At 48.2% G+C, this 14,395-nt stretch overlaps 5 protein-coding genes across 5 annotated transcripts; 3 read left to right on the plus strand and 2 right to left on the minus strand.

Moving 5' to 3' along the window:
- Nucleotides 1–361: 361 nt before the first annotated feature.
- On the minus strand, nt 362–3,807 carry N7495_000375 (endopeptidase La; the record flags this gene model as incomplete). The annotated part of the gene is made up of 3 exons (XM_057203045.1): nt 362–514; nt 568–785; nt 846–3,807. 3 exons carry the CDS (start codon nt 3,805–3,807, stop codon nt 362–364), a joined length of 3,333 nt encoding a protein of 1,110 aa, XP_057067118.1.
- A 411-nt stretch (nt 3,808–4,218) lies between these two features.
- On the plus strand, nt 4,219–5,739 carry N7495_000376 (putative mitochondrial DnaJ chaperone (Mdj1); the record flags this gene model as incomplete). Its single annotated transcript, XM_057203046.1, has 1 exon — nt 4,219–5,739. The coding sequence occupies one exon, from the start codon at nt 4,219–4,221 to the stop codon at nt 5,737–5,739; it is 1,521 nt and encodes a 506-aa protein (XP_057067119.1).
- Nucleotides 5,740–5,761: 22 nt separating this feature from the next.
- bro1 (putative signal transduction protein BroA) lies at nt 5,762–9,645 on the plus strand (the record flags this gene model as incomplete). Its single annotated transcript, XM_057203047.1, has 4 exons — nt 5,762–5,958; nt 6,396–6,800; nt 6,863–8,426; nt 8,509–9,645. 4 exons carry the CDS (start codon nt 5,762–5,764, stop codon nt 9,643–9,645), a joined length of 3,303 nt encoding a protein of 1,100 aa, XP_057067120.1.
- A 1,213-nt stretch (nt 9,646–10,858) lies between these two features.
- N7495_000378 (uncharacterized protein) lies at nt 10,859–11,982 on the plus strand (the record flags this gene model as incomplete). Its single annotated transcript, XM_057203048.1, has 3 exons — nt 10,859–11,065; nt 11,122–11,684; nt 11,754–11,982. 3 exons carry the CDS (start codon nt 10,859–10,861, stop codon nt 11,980–11,982), a joined length of 999 nt encoding a protein of 332 aa, XP_057067121.1.
- Nucleotides 11,983–13,371: 1,389 nt separating this feature from the next.
- Nucleotides 13,372–14,136, minus strand: N7495_000379 (uncharacterized protein; the record flags this gene model as incomplete). The annotated part of the gene is made up of 2 exons (XM_057203049.1): nt 13,372–13,830; nt 13,963–14,136. The coding sequence occupies 2 exons, from the start codon at nt 14,134–14,136 to the stop codon at nt 13,372–13,374; spliced, it is 633 nt and encodes a 210-aa protein (XP_057067122.1).
- Between the last annotated feature and the right edge of the window lie 259 nt (nt 14,137–14,395).

The following is a 14,395-nucleotide window of genomic DNA, read 5'->3' on the forward strand; positions in this document are numbered from 1 at the left end:
CCGCACAGATAAAAATGAATAGAAGAAAAAAAAAATACAGAGACAAAAAAAAAAAAAGCTGCGTGGCGGCCTGACACTAATGCCTGATTAGAACTAGAACGGGTGGGATTCATACATAGAGAAGGACGGCAATATTGAAGCATTGAAACTCCAGTATATCTACTACCTAGATACCTAGATAGATAATTGGGTTTCTTCAATTCTTGGAGAGAGGTGATAAAGTAGGTCTTTACGGTTAATCAAACATTTAATCCCCGTAACTCCAAGTCCATGCATTCCGATGTGGAAGACAGACGCCAATGTACATCCCTGAAACTATACAAAACATACTCCATACTTATATAATAGTGATTGACACATTTCAATCGTCATCACCACGCTCTCCCTTTTCGGGCTTGCTGAGTGCCTTCTGCCAGACAGTGCGGACAGCTTCTTGATCAAGATTGGGGAAGAGAATCTCAAACACTTCGGAGTACCAGCTGACCGGATGGCCCTGAATTCCCTGCTTGATGTTCTGGATTCAAAATCAGTCATGGGTTCAAATGATTATAGACGTTGAAGACTCACCTCGGGTAGTTCAAGCCAGTCAGAAGTATTGTCGGCAGGGAAGATAACCTTGGTAGCACCAGCACGGCGAGCAGCCACTGTCTTCTCTCTCAAGCCACCGATGCGCAGAACCTTACCAGTGACAGTCAACTCACCAGTCATGGCAACAGTCGGGTTAAGCGGATGGTTGAGACCCAATGAGAGTAGGGCGCTAGCCATGGTGATACCAGCCGAAGGGCCTATAATGAGAGATGTGTTAGTGGTCATTTATCAGAATAAACGGATATTGTGATGCCTACCGTCCTTAGGAACAGCACCCTCGGGGCAGTGAAGATGGATCTTGGCCTTCTCAAAGAACTCATTCTCGGGGAATTGCTTGGCCATGACCGACTTGGCGAATGAGTAAGCGATGTGCGTCGATTCCTTCATCACGTTTTGCAGATTGCCAGTAATCTCTAATCCCGGCCGCGAGCGATGAGTCAAGGCATTCTCCAAGATACACTCCACGTAAAGTGCCGCACCACCCATGCTAGTCCAGGCAAGACCCATGGTGACTCCTGGTGGGAATCTGTCGTACAGACGATCAGAAGTAAACACGGGAGGTCCGACGTAGTCCTTCAAAGTATCCTTGCCAATGCTCAACTCCACACTTTCAGGAACCTTAAGGGCAATACGAGGAGTCTCAGCAGTCGACTTTTCGGGATCAGCGGGGGCTTTGGCAGGATCAGAGGAATCGTGCTCCCTAGCTTCTTCCTGAGCAGCCTTGCCCTCGTCCGTCAAGGCCTCTTCCTCGGGAAACGCCTCCTCTCCGAGATCCTGGACAATCTTGAAGGCTGCCTTTCGGTAGACCTTCTCAATCTGTTTCTTAAGGTTGCGGACACCACTCTCTCGGCAGTAAGACTTGATCAGCTCCTCAATCGCGTCCTGTGTGAGATCCACATCGACATCCTTCAGGCCAGCCAACTCTCGAGCGGCGGGTGCAAGGTATCGTTGAGCAATAGCCATCTTTTCATCAGCCACATATCCAGACAACTCAATCAACTCCATACGATCCAACAATGGGCGAGGAATAGTATCGGTGACGTTTGCTGTACAGACGAAAAGCACCTTCGACAGGTCGACGGGAACATCCATGTAGTGGTCCAAGAAAGAAGAGTTCTGCTCCGGGTCAAGGAGTTCCAGCAGGGCAGATGAAGGATCGCCTTGGTGGCCACGGCCAATCTTGTCAATCTCATCGATAAGAATTAGAGGGTTCTCGGTCTGGCACTTCTTCAAGGCCTGGATAATTCGACCAGGAAGTGCGCCAACGTAGGTTCGTCGATGACCCTTGATTTCGGCAACGTCAGTCAACCCACCGACGGAAAAACGATAGTACTGGCGGTTCAAAGCGCGAGCCACGGACTTGCCGATACTGGTCTTACCCACGCCGGGAGGTCCAACAAGGCAAAGGATCTTTCCTTCGACAGTTCCGCGAAGCTTGCCCACGGCAATAAATTCAAGGATGCGATCCTTCACGTCCTTCAAGCCGAAGTGGTCCTCATCCAAGACGGTGACCGCGTTCTTGATGCCAAAGTTCTCCACACTCTTCTGACCCCAGGGGATTTGGGTTAGCCAATCCAGGTAGTTGCGAGTCACGTTGAACTCCGATGCGGCGGGCTCGAGGTGAGCCAGCTTATTAATTTCTTCGTCAAAGACCTTTTTGACAGCCTCTGGCATCGCAAGCTTCTCTGCCTTCTCCTTAAACTTCTCTACCAACTTATCCTTACCATCTGACTCGATTCCGAGCTCTCTCTTGATGCCTTTCATCTGCTCCATCAGCCAATATTCGCGCTGACGCTTCTGAATCTTAGCCTCCACATCTTTTGTAATCTTAGACTGTAGCTGCGCATTCATCAACTCCTTCTTCAAAACGACAAGCGCCTTAGGAAGACGTTCTTCGATGTTCATAGTCTCAAGAACTTCCTGCATCTCGTGGAGTTCACCAGCCGATACCGCCGCGGCGAAATCAGCCAGCTTAGAGGGTTCATCGCTGAGGTTTCCAGGGAACTGATCTGTGTAGAAAGCAGAGATCTGGTCACGGAACAGTGGATTCAAAGTCGCAATTTCTTTACAGACATTGACGATTTCGCTAGTGACGGCACGAACAATTCCAGCCTTCTTATCGTACGGTTCCTCGGTCAAATTCTCAACGTTGACCAGACTGACGGGGTATTTCCTAAGGAAGGAGGTTGGTTCATAGTGGTCCTTGGGAGCATTCTCGACAGCTCCTTCTTCAAAACTAGTCACCACATCGCCTCGTTTTTCGGTAGTCTTGTCCTCCGGGACGCTACCCTTGGTAGTCTCGCTTGGAGGAAGAAGCGAAGAGATTTTGATGCGACGGTGGGGATATAAAACAGCCGTCACACCACTAGACTCACCGCGTAGGGGGTATGCAGCCGTGATTTGAGCAAACACTCCAGTATCGTACACATCGTCCAGGTTTCCAATCACGTCACCATCGGCATTATCATCTTTGAACAGAAATGCGCCAACGTACGGCTGACCCCGCTTCATCATATCCTGAATCGCAACTGCAACATTTGGGTCACGGATAGTGATTGCTTTATAGAATCCAGGGAACAGCGGACGCTTGGCAATGGGGATCGCCATCACTTGCGGGTATACATCGGGAACAGAGGGTTTCTGCAGAGCCTTGTCTCCAGAGCCTTTCTTCCCCCTCTTTCCACTGTCATCATTACCGCCACTACCACCACTGCTTGCGGAACTGGGTTTCGAATCAGTCGGGCCATCACTAGGCGGAATCGGAGATGGTGCGTCGTTTGAGTTTCCCTTGCTATCCTGTGCATTTGCATCCTTCTTCGCTTCCCAATCTAATGCCCGATCCTCTTTATCACTCGATGGCCGGTCCTTCCTCCGCGAGGAACCCGTTTGTTCTGCCGTCGCAGCGTTACGTCCGGAGTCAGGCGCTTTTCTCCTGGCATCCGGGGATTGATCTGCCTTAGCATCATGTTCTGTCCCATCCTCTTCCTTCTGTTCTGGCTCGTCCTTCTGTTCCTCTGGTGAGGGTTTCTCTTTCCGTAGGATAGAATTAGAAGAGAAGGTGCGGGGATTAAAAAGGAATGGATGCCCAACGCGGGTCGAAGATAATACCGATCGGAAGGTTACATTGCTCCTCGGCGACACGAGGAATGGTCTGCGAAGTAAAGGCCGAGGTGTTTGATGGAGCGCAGCTCTCCAGGGAAGGGTCTGGCCGCGAAGCATGCTAATTGAGCCTCCGAAACGGGTACGTCAAGGGAATTGAGAGGTGGAGTGAAGGGCGAGGGGGGGTGGTAATTGTCGATCAGAAGCTCTAAGTACCCGTGGCACAGCTTCGAGAAAAGATACAACTTGGAGAAAAAGAGGTAATAAGAACGAAGAGTCCGGAGTCGGAGCCCGTCATTACTTGATCGGTAAGCTCTATGCCGGGTCGGCACTATATTAATCCGATAAATCTGGAGCCAATGTTCTGGTCGATTCGACATGGCTCTGTAAACTACAAGACTGGTGTTGGAGTCTTTTTTCCTCTACCTCTATTTTTACGCTCTTTCATACAATCGCTTACTACTACTGTCGAAACTCCAAGAGGACAACGTCCCCTTAACAATCTCTCAGATATCATATTTTTTTTTATTCATGAACGCATCCGCAACTTTCCCGAAGGCCGCGGCCCTTCCCGCGCGCCTTCTCCGAACACCCCAATGTGCGAAGCAGACGGCTAGTTCTGGCATCTGTTTTACGACGCAGGAGCGAGGCTATCATGCGGTTACATCTACTTCTTCCGCTAGGCGGCTGCGGGATGGTCGCAAGCCGAAAGCCTCATATATGATTGCAGCTAGGGTACGCCACCCCTGTACTCTCCTTACTTTTCCACGTTCCATAGCTAATCATCGACAGCCCTTTCACACTACCTCTCATCTCTCGGCGATGGCCGATCCTTACAAAGTCCTCGGTGTTGACAAGACCGCATCGGCCAGTGACATCAAAAAGGCGTACTATGGGATGGCCAAGAAATATCATCCGGATACAAACAAGGACCCTAGCGCCAAAGAGAAGTTCGGTGAGGCTCAAACAGCCTACGAATTGCTTTCTGACGCTAAGAAACGCGAAAACTACGATCGGTTTGGCTCAGCTGCGTTTGACCAGAATGGTGGATTCGACCCCAACACCGGAGGCAATCCGTTCGCTGGTGGAGGTGGTTTCCACGGCTTTGGTGGTGGCTTTGGAGGCAGTCCGTTTGGAGGTGGTGGCTTTTCTCAGGATATCAATTTCGAGGACCTCTTCGGTGCCTTTACTGGCGGTGCTCGTCGGGGCCCTCGTGGCCGGCGCAATCCGTTCCAGGAGCAGATCCTCGTGGGTGAAGATATCGAGGTGCAGAGCAACATCTCCTTCATGGATGCTGCCAAGGGTACATCGCAGGATATCGTCATCACTCCCTTGACGAAATGCGTACCGTGTAAAGGTGAAGGATTGAAGACAGGCGCGAAACGGACCCAGTGCAAGCAATGTAATGGGTCTGGAACTCGTGTTCATGTCATGCAGGGAGGTTTCCAAGTCGCCGCTACTTGCGACGCCTGTGGAGGTATTGGTATGATTGTGCCCCGTGGTTCCGAGTGTGGTACTTGCCATGGAAACGGCGTTGTCCGGGAAAAGAAGACCCTCAAGGTAGAGATCCCTGCTGGAGTGGAAGATGGCATGCGCATGAGAGTTACTGGTGAAGGAGATGCACCCCCGGCGGGTACCACTGCTGCTGCTGGCGCTCGCACCCAGCCTGGAGATCTTTACGTCACCATTCGAGTCGCTCCGGATCACCGCTTCAGCCGCTCTGGCTCGGATATTCTTTACACTGCCTCGATTCCACTCACGACAGCTCTTCTTGGTGGAGAAGTGACTATCCCAACTCTTGATAATGAGGTCAAGGTCAAGGTTGCCACTGGTACCGGTACAGGTGATCGAATCACTCTATCGGGGATGGGTATGAAGAAGCTGGGCGGTGGCCGCTCACGCTTCACCCCCACAGGCGACCTCAAGGTCGAGTTTAAGGTAACCATGCCAAGGTACTTGACTGGCAATCAGAGAACCATTTTGGAGGTCCTGGCCGATGAGATGGGCGACAAGACGGCTCGACGCACGATGAATTTTAGCAAGGATAGGTAAGATTCTCTATTGGAGCTCCAACATGATATTCGATCCTAATTTTCGTCGTAACAGCCCTCCTACAGACTCAGAGGACTCTTCCAAGGGCGAAGGGTTCCTAAAGTCAGTCTGGCACCGACTGGTAGACAATAAAGACTCTGAGTCTCCTAAGTCGGACAGCAAAGATGCTAAAGACCCAAAGGATGCCAAACAAGATGATACCAGCAAAGACTCGAAGAAGTCAAGCTGAAAACCTGTAAATCTTCGTGTACTTTTATATCATTTGGGCTGTATTTACTCGTCATAGCGTCGGCGGAACGGGGTGGACACTGTACTAAAAAAGAATTGCCATGTATTCAGGCTGCCATGAAGCTCTCTACTTCTATAGATCTCAAATTTCACATAGAACTTTGCTTGCTATCATTTATCGGGTTCAATATATTCGCTAAGTAAGTCAGGAGTCATTTAAATTTATACTTGGTTTGTTTTGATTTTGGCGCCAGAACAGTACACCAGTCAACAGTCTTGAATATCACCTGTCACCTTGAGCGCACCCGCAGATCCCCATCTCCCCCTTTCCTTTTCTTCCTCCTCTTTCTGTGTTACAATTCTTGTCGCTTTAATCTGTGGATCCCATATTGACTTACGTCATTGCTGAACTAACGCTCCATCGTAAGGCGTCAACTTTCCAACTACCCCACAGTTGATTCCGATACTCAACGTGCCACCCCCTGCCCTCGCGTCTTCCCCATCCATATTCTACTAGTGGAGGGGGAGCATCCCGCTCCTGTAAACTTCGCGAATATGGTGCAGGCACCAATGCTTTCGTGCCCGCTGAAGCAAACCAACGAGATCGATTGGATTCAGCCCCTCAAGGATTACATTCGACAGACTTATGGCGAGGACCCTGAGCGCTATAGTCAAGAATGTGCGACTTTAAACCGCCTCAGGCAAGACGTGAGAGGCGCTGGCAAGGATAGCGCTACAGGGCGCGACTTGCTTTATCGATACTACGGCCAGCTGGAGCTACTGGACCTCCGGTTCCCTGTTGATGAGAATCACATCAAGATATCATTTACATGGTAGGTACCTGACTAGTGTGTCGCATCTGTAATAATTACTTATCATATTTCACTTTCTTCAGGTACGATGCTTTCACGCACAAACCCACCTCCCAATACTCCCTAGCATTTGAGAAAGCATCCATCATCTTCAATATCTCCGCCGTCCTCTCCTGTCATGCCGCAAATCAGAATCGAGCCGATGATACCGGTGTCAAGACGGCATACCACTCTTTCCAGGCTTCAGCTGGGATGTTCACATATATCAATGAGAATTTCTTGCACGCTCCGTCGACTGATCTCAACCGAGATACCGTCAAAACACTCATCCATGTTACACTCGCCCAGGCCCAGGAGGTGTTTTTAGAGAAACAGATCACAGACTTGAAAAAACCCGGATTCTTGGCTAAATTGGCTAGTCAAGCTGCATACCTTTATTCGCAGGGATCGGAAACGATGCAGGAATTCGTCAGTAAGAACGTCTTCGACAAAGTGTGGTCGTCAGTGGTCCAGGCGAAGGCGGCGCATATGAGTGCTGTTGCATCCTACTACCAGGCGATTGCGGATAGTGATAATGGGTCACACGGAGTCGCCATTGCTCGACTACAGATGGCTGATAAGCAAGCTACTACTGCTCTTGGGTGGGCCAAGTCATTCCCTTCGAACGCTCCCGCGACTTCAAATCTGACCGCAGAATCTGGGCCCGCTTTGGTGGAGGAAACCAAACATATCCAAGAAAATGTGCAGACCAAGCTCGCCAGTCTCATCAAAGATAATGACTTTATCTATCATCAGCCTGTCCCCAATGAGGCAGGACTCTCGGCAGTTGCTAAACTACCTGCGGCAAAGGCAATCCCAGTCAGCGAGCTCTATCAAGGACAGGATATCCAGCGCATCATCGGTCCCGATATTTTCCAGAAGCTCGTGCCAATGTCCGTCACGGAGAACGCTAGTCTGTACGATGAGGAGAAGGCCAAGTTGATCCGTGCCGAGACGGAGAAGGTTGAGACGGCCAATGGTGAGATGGCTGCTAGTCTAGACTACTTAAAGCTGCCAGGCAGTCTCAATATTCTCAAGGGCGGCATGGATCAAGAGATGACTGTGGATGAAGAGTTTCGTCGCTGGTGCTCAGAGCTTGCTGGTCATAAACCGTTCAAAAAGGTATTGGACGAGATGCAGGACCGCAAGACAGAGGTTCTGGCACAGCTTGACCAGTGCTCAAAGCAGCTAGACTTAGAAGAGAGCGTATGTGAGAAGATGCGTTCTAAATACGGCGCAGATTGGAGCCAGCAACCTAGTGCCCGCCTAAATACTACGCTTCGCGGTGATGTACGCGCATACCGAGATACAATTAGTGAGGCTAGTGCCAGTGATGTTCAGTTGTCTGCCACTTTGCGGCAATATGAAGACGACTTCGAACAGATGCGCTCAGCGGGTGAGACTGATGAGGCCGATGTGCTCTTCCAACAGGCAATTATCAAGGCTGGATCCAAGCATAGCAAGGGCAAGAATGGAGTTACCAGCCCGGCTGAAGGTAATTTACTTGATGATATCTATGACGAAGGAGGTGCATCTGTTTCGGATCAGATCAACAAGGTAGAGGAGATTTTGAAGAAACTCAATCTTGTCAAGCGAGAGCGGTCACAAGTGCTTAAAGATCTTAAAGAGAAGGTAAAAGAAACCAACTAGAATGAAGCTCTCGCTGGACTTTTTCACTAACAACTTTTAGGTCCACAATGATGATATCTCGAATGTGTTGATTCTGAACAAGAAGACCATCGCCGGCCAAGAAAACCAACTATTTGAGGCTGAATTGGAGAAATTTCGACCTCATCAAAATCGACTCCTCCAGGCGAATCACAAGCAGTCGTCATTGATGAAAGAACTTACTAAGACCTATGGTGACTTGCTACAGGACAAACGAGTTCAGTCTGAGCAGTCCAAGTACGAGGGTATTACACGACAAAGAAGTTCCGTGATGGCTCGATATAAGAAGGTGTACGAAGCCTTCAATGGTCTGTCGTCTGGCATCGTTCAGGCTCGAACTTTCTACAAGGAGATGAGCGAAAACGTTGACAGCCTGCGGAAGAACGTTGAGACTTTCATTAGCAACCGCCGCTCTGAGGGCGCCCAGTTACTGAGCCAAATCGAGCGCGACAGGGCCGGTGGTGCCTCAGAGCAGGACAACCGAGAGAGAGAAAAGCTCCGCCAGTTAATGGAGCGCCTCTCCACCGAACCGAAACAGGCCTCGCCATCTACAATGGCTCCACCGCCTTCGAAAGTCAAGTCACCGCCACCTCCTATCCAGGCTCCAGGATATGGAACAGGCCCATCTCCGCAGATGTCGCCTCGGTACCCACCAGTCATGTCAGGAACCCCTTCTCACGGCGTACCTTTATCACACTCCCCAGCACCTTATGGGCAATACATGGGTGCCAATCCAGGCGTTCCATACGTACCTAGTCAAACATTCCAGCAAGGTGCTGCTGCACCGCTGTCTGACGGCTACAACCCAATGGCATATCCTTATCAGACTCCGGTTTCCCCACCCCCGAACCAACAATTCTTCTCTTCCACTCCAGCTCCTTATGCCGGCTACCCCAGTGCCAGCCCGGCACCCTCTGCCTCTACAGGGACACCTTCACACTATATGGCGCCTCAGGGCTATGTTCCTCCCCCGCCTCCCCCACGCCCGCAGCAAACCAACTACCCACCTTCGAATGGTGGCATGTATCCATCCGGGCCTGGCGGCTACGCGCAGAGCAGACCACATGGCCACCACAAGACCCCTTCGCAGTCTCAGTCTCAGCCTCAACAGCCGCCTGGCTCTAATGACCCTTGGGCGGGTCTTAACGCATGGAAATAGAAGATTAGGAAGTGGTCTTGGCAAAAAGGCGGAGTATAGAAGGTGATGATGTTTTATAGCATTCTAAGTCTTTTTAGTCCTTGCTTATGGCTTTTGAACTATCATTTCGTCTTCTGACTGAACATTTGATTCAGATCGGATTGGATGGATCCTATGTCTATTCTTGTATCTTTGACTCGGAGAAGTATGCAGCTACGGGCGTAAGTGTATATGGTATCAACAGCTTCTAGAGTACGTAGGTGCCTATGTATCATTTGTACTTTAATTTAAGCCCGGACCTCCAGTTAAGTTGATTGAATAAAACATAGGATAGATCCAGAATATCCTACACTTTCCGACCTCTTGTAACTCCATTTCACCCCTTTTTTTATGGGCTTTCCCAACTTTTTCTCAATGGTAGTAAAACAAACCTACTTCTGCTGATCTCTTTCTTCAGGTTGATTCATCCTCGCCGTCATCTTACATCATGAGTGCAATCAGTTCAGCCGGTTCTTCGGCACAACGTCCCCAGTTCTCCATTCACTTTTCCACCCCTTCGACCTCATATTCCTTACTCTTCCAAGAAGAGTGTCTGGTCATAGATATGTTTAGGAGTGAATGAAATTGGATTTGTAGGAAGTATCGGATAACGAGAGCAGTAGAGATATCAAAATACAATATTTGTATTCTTTGACATCTCTACCTATATTCAGAAAGATAGACATTATTCCAAGGTTAGATTCATGGATGTTTGAAGGTCAAATGAAGGCGTAACTATGATGGTTGTACCTACTCGATACATATTTCTCTTTCACCTGGTTACTTTTACTTTTCCATTCTCCATTGCCACATACTTCAATTTCTACTCTTCGCTTTTTCCCGACATTCGTACTATTTATTTCTAAAACTATCTTCCAATGTATAATTCAATCGAGGTTAGCAGGTGGGCCAGCGAGATGGAACCTTGGAAGTGACTTCGAGAAGGTAGTCACCGTAGTTACAAGTACCTACTACCTGAGATACTGCTGGGTCACCATAACATTTATATCTACCTACGTACCGTTTTTTCCATGCCAGCTCTTGGCATTCCCCTTCCGTATTAGTGCTCACCCCTTCGCTGCTTTTGCTCCATGAGTAGAACTGAGCACGTGTCTGAGCATTACAAGCTCCCTGATCTGCTCACTGAGTAAGTTCCTCAATAAAATGCAACACGCTAGTCCCATCCCTTCCCAGTATGCCGTTAATTAAATGGCATAAGCACTGGCAGAGAGGTATACCCTCTTATGTTAAGTGTCAAGAGCACCCCGAGGATGATGTGGAATATGCCACTCGAGCTTGGAGGCGCTTTGTTCGTGAACAGTGGACTAACGATGTGGATGAGGATGAACAACGACGAAATCTGATTGAGCGTTGGGCCACTGCGGACCAAGAATTCCGTGATGTAATTTGCTACTAGCAGATCTACTACTTTGCTAGATTAAACTAATAGGTCGATAGGGCTATGAATCGAGAGCAGAGGACGAGCCTCCTTTCGAAATCCAAAATGTTCATGATCCTTGCCTTCGCGGACATTTGGATTTCTACCTGGATGATGTCTTTATCTTGATCTCTGAATGGTCTACTAGGACGCAAGCTCTCCTAGCCAAGTGTATCCTTGCATTATTCGACTGGGATAACAATGACGAGCATCTTACCCAAAATATGTCACTGTTTATGCCTCTTGAAGATAACAAAGGAGATATTATAGATAACTTCAAACTTCGCCAAAGCGTAGTCCGGCCAAACTTCTTAGATATGTGTATGGCACTAGATGGAACAGTGCTTTTCGTGGATGTCTCGCCAAAACTGATAATCGACGATCGAACTCTTGAAACTGGCCTAGCCATTTGGCTTCAATTCACGACTAATGGCGTTCGGAAGCGAGTTTACCGCACTCAACTACTCACGGATGACTTCCCTGACCATTTCCGCGCGGTGTATTCAAACAATGACCCATTAGAAGATGTGTTACAACAAAATGTGGAGTATTCAAACGAGGACCCTCTTGTGGAAGATCAGCCGTGAGTCACTAAATTTTTCCATTCTAACGATTAAAGATTAAAGTCATACTAAAGAATATATCTGTGAAGGGTCAATATGCGACGTCCTTTTATGGATGTGTATCAAGTAGGGGCTTACTCTGGGGAAGACGGGCACTCGCGAAGAAAAAAAGATATACGCGATCAGCTTGATGAGTTTGCTCCTGGATACTGGGAAGCCGAGAATCTAGGTAATGGTATCGCGGAAGATGCTTTATCAAGATTACTTACAGATGAGGGAGCTCCTTTAAAAATTGTTGAAAGCTCAGAGCTAGACTAATTCTTTTGTGAAGTATACCTAAAGTGCAAATATAATACACCCGTGGACAACGTATTTTCCTAGGTACTCTCTTATATCATACCTGTGTTCAGTCAACTATCCATACTCTATTTCAAAATGGAGTTAGATAATAGACATGGGCAATGGGTTGGGTCAAAAGGCCCACTCTCTCAATGGCTTCCTTCATAGCTACTTCCTGATTTCAATCAATCTTTCTTCTAGGGTTTCTCCTTTGTCTAATTTTGCGTTGAACTAGCTTCCAAGGTTGCTCACAATAATGTATAATACTCTTCGTACTTCGAGTCTTCCAAGGTTCTTTTATTATATAACAACCTTGGATGAAGAATCATACGCAAACAGCCATATTTTCAGATAAACGCGGACAAGATGAAGAAAATTTTGTTATAATTCCTTTGCTAAGGTAGAGAATACCTCTGAGCCCTGAAGTATACTTGTTTCGATGCTAATTCAAAATAAGGATCTTCTTGATTTGTGTGACTGTTTCTTAATAACTGCCATTACCTAGATTTACCACCACTTTAAAGTGAGAAAGAAATAGAAAAAAAAATTCAAAAAGAAGGGCCTTTTCCCGTCTTAAGTGATGTGGCCTTGCTCTAAATAAAATCCAAGTTTCAACGGCTCTATAGTTATTGGGTGCCCAGTTGCCAGTTGGGGGATTACGATATCTCTAAACAGCCTACCTGGGTATGCAACCATGATTCTTTGTCCACTATATAGTCAACGGCTTCCAAGGCCGAAAGTTGACGCAGGGCTAATTCTGAAGTCAACAAGAGAGAAGAACATTTGAAGGTAGGAGCATAAAGTACCACCTAACAAGAGAGCTTATGCGGAAAAAGTAGTATAATAGGTGTGAGGAGAAGAGGGCGGTGAACCCCGTCTCTATAAAAGCGGTCAAAAAAGGCGGTGTGTAATCGAGATCAAGAAATTATGACATCTGATTGTTCATGAGCAAAAGTCCACGGCTGTAATTTGCTCCCGAGGTCAGGATCTCGGATAATAGAGTAGTGTCGGATATACCCAATGATAACACACCAGAGCTGCAGCCACACATCATGCATTCACGGCCATCCCGAGGCCACTTAGAAAAGAGAAAATGACTCGCGTAAATGACCGATTCTGGGGTATGTTAATTAATTTAGTAACAACCTTACTGTTGGAAAATAAGAACATATAAAAACCCGAAAGAATTCTATTGAATTCTAAGTCATAACAATCTATAAACTAAAGAAAAATAAAGGGAACCACCCATTCCAAACGATAACGATTAAGCCCAAGGGTATCACAAGTTCGCGCCGAAGCCAAAAGAACGCAATTTATCATGATTAGAGTAGCCAATGTAGCATAGCAAGCATCGAACTCAAAAAAATACTACGGCTGAAACCGTAACCTAAATTGATGACCTCGCCGCTCTTCACGAACGGTATACAGAAACCGGGCAATACTCTCTTGCTCCGACAAGCCCGCGCTATTAAAGTGCTTGCGCACTACGAGCGAGAACTTGTCTTTGCTCACGCGGTCTTGGCCGTTTATCCGGTGTAGAGAGGTGCCATGCTCGCTCGCGTTGCTATTGCCGCTACCGCTGCTACTGCCGCTGTCAGCGTGCGAGGTCGTTGTGTGGCGGGTGCGACTGGCCGGGTGGACATTGGAATGTGAATGTGACTGAGAGGATTGGGCACGGCGAGCAGCTAGAGCTGTGGGAGAGCGGAGGCCGATGCCTTGTGTTAGGACTATTCTGGAGTAATCGTTTGAAAAGGCGCTCGGGGTGTGGAGTTTGTGGACGTGGCGGTAGGCGTGGAGGATTTCGAGGGGAAGATCAGACCAAGGGACCTGATATGAGACGAGAAACGTTAACAGATGAACAGAAGCAAAAGAAGAGGGTAAGAAAAGGGTTCATTGTGGGTTTTTGGATTTTTAATCTCTGACGTCGTCATCTCCTAAGATTTTTTTTTCTGCACGTACTCTTGGTTGGTCCTCTGGTTGTTCTTGGATGGGAGCAGAGGTCACAGGAGGTTTTTCCTTCACGGCAGCCTTACGGCCTTTTGTTGCGGTTGTTCTGTACTCGCGTGTGCCGCTGGAAGCTTCAGAGCGAGAGTCGTCCGCTACGGCGGCGGTGCGTTGACGTGGAGGGGCCATGGCTGAATGCCCGGCTAGGAGGAAGATCAGGTATCGAAATTTGGTCAATGGGCTTAGAGGAGAGTGCTGGATGGTCACAGTGGGCTAGGTAATTGATAGGCTGTAGTAGAGTCAGCGTGGTCAGCGTGGTTAGCCTCAAGATTCTCCGCTTGGTGAGCGGGGAGACGCGGCAGAATGGGAATTGCATTATTCCGTTTTGGGCGCGGCCGGACATCGGTCCGAGAATAGTACTTAGAATTCATAGTCAGTTACATTTGGT

This window comes from Penicillium taxi, assembly GCF_028828555.1.
Source record: "Penicillium taxi strain IBT 34144 chromosome Unknown utg000001l_segment0_segment0, whole genome shotgun sequence".
Lineage (NCBI taxonomy): Eukaryota > Fungi > Ascomycota > Eurotiomycetes > Eurotiales > Aspergillaceae > Penicillium > Penicillium taxi.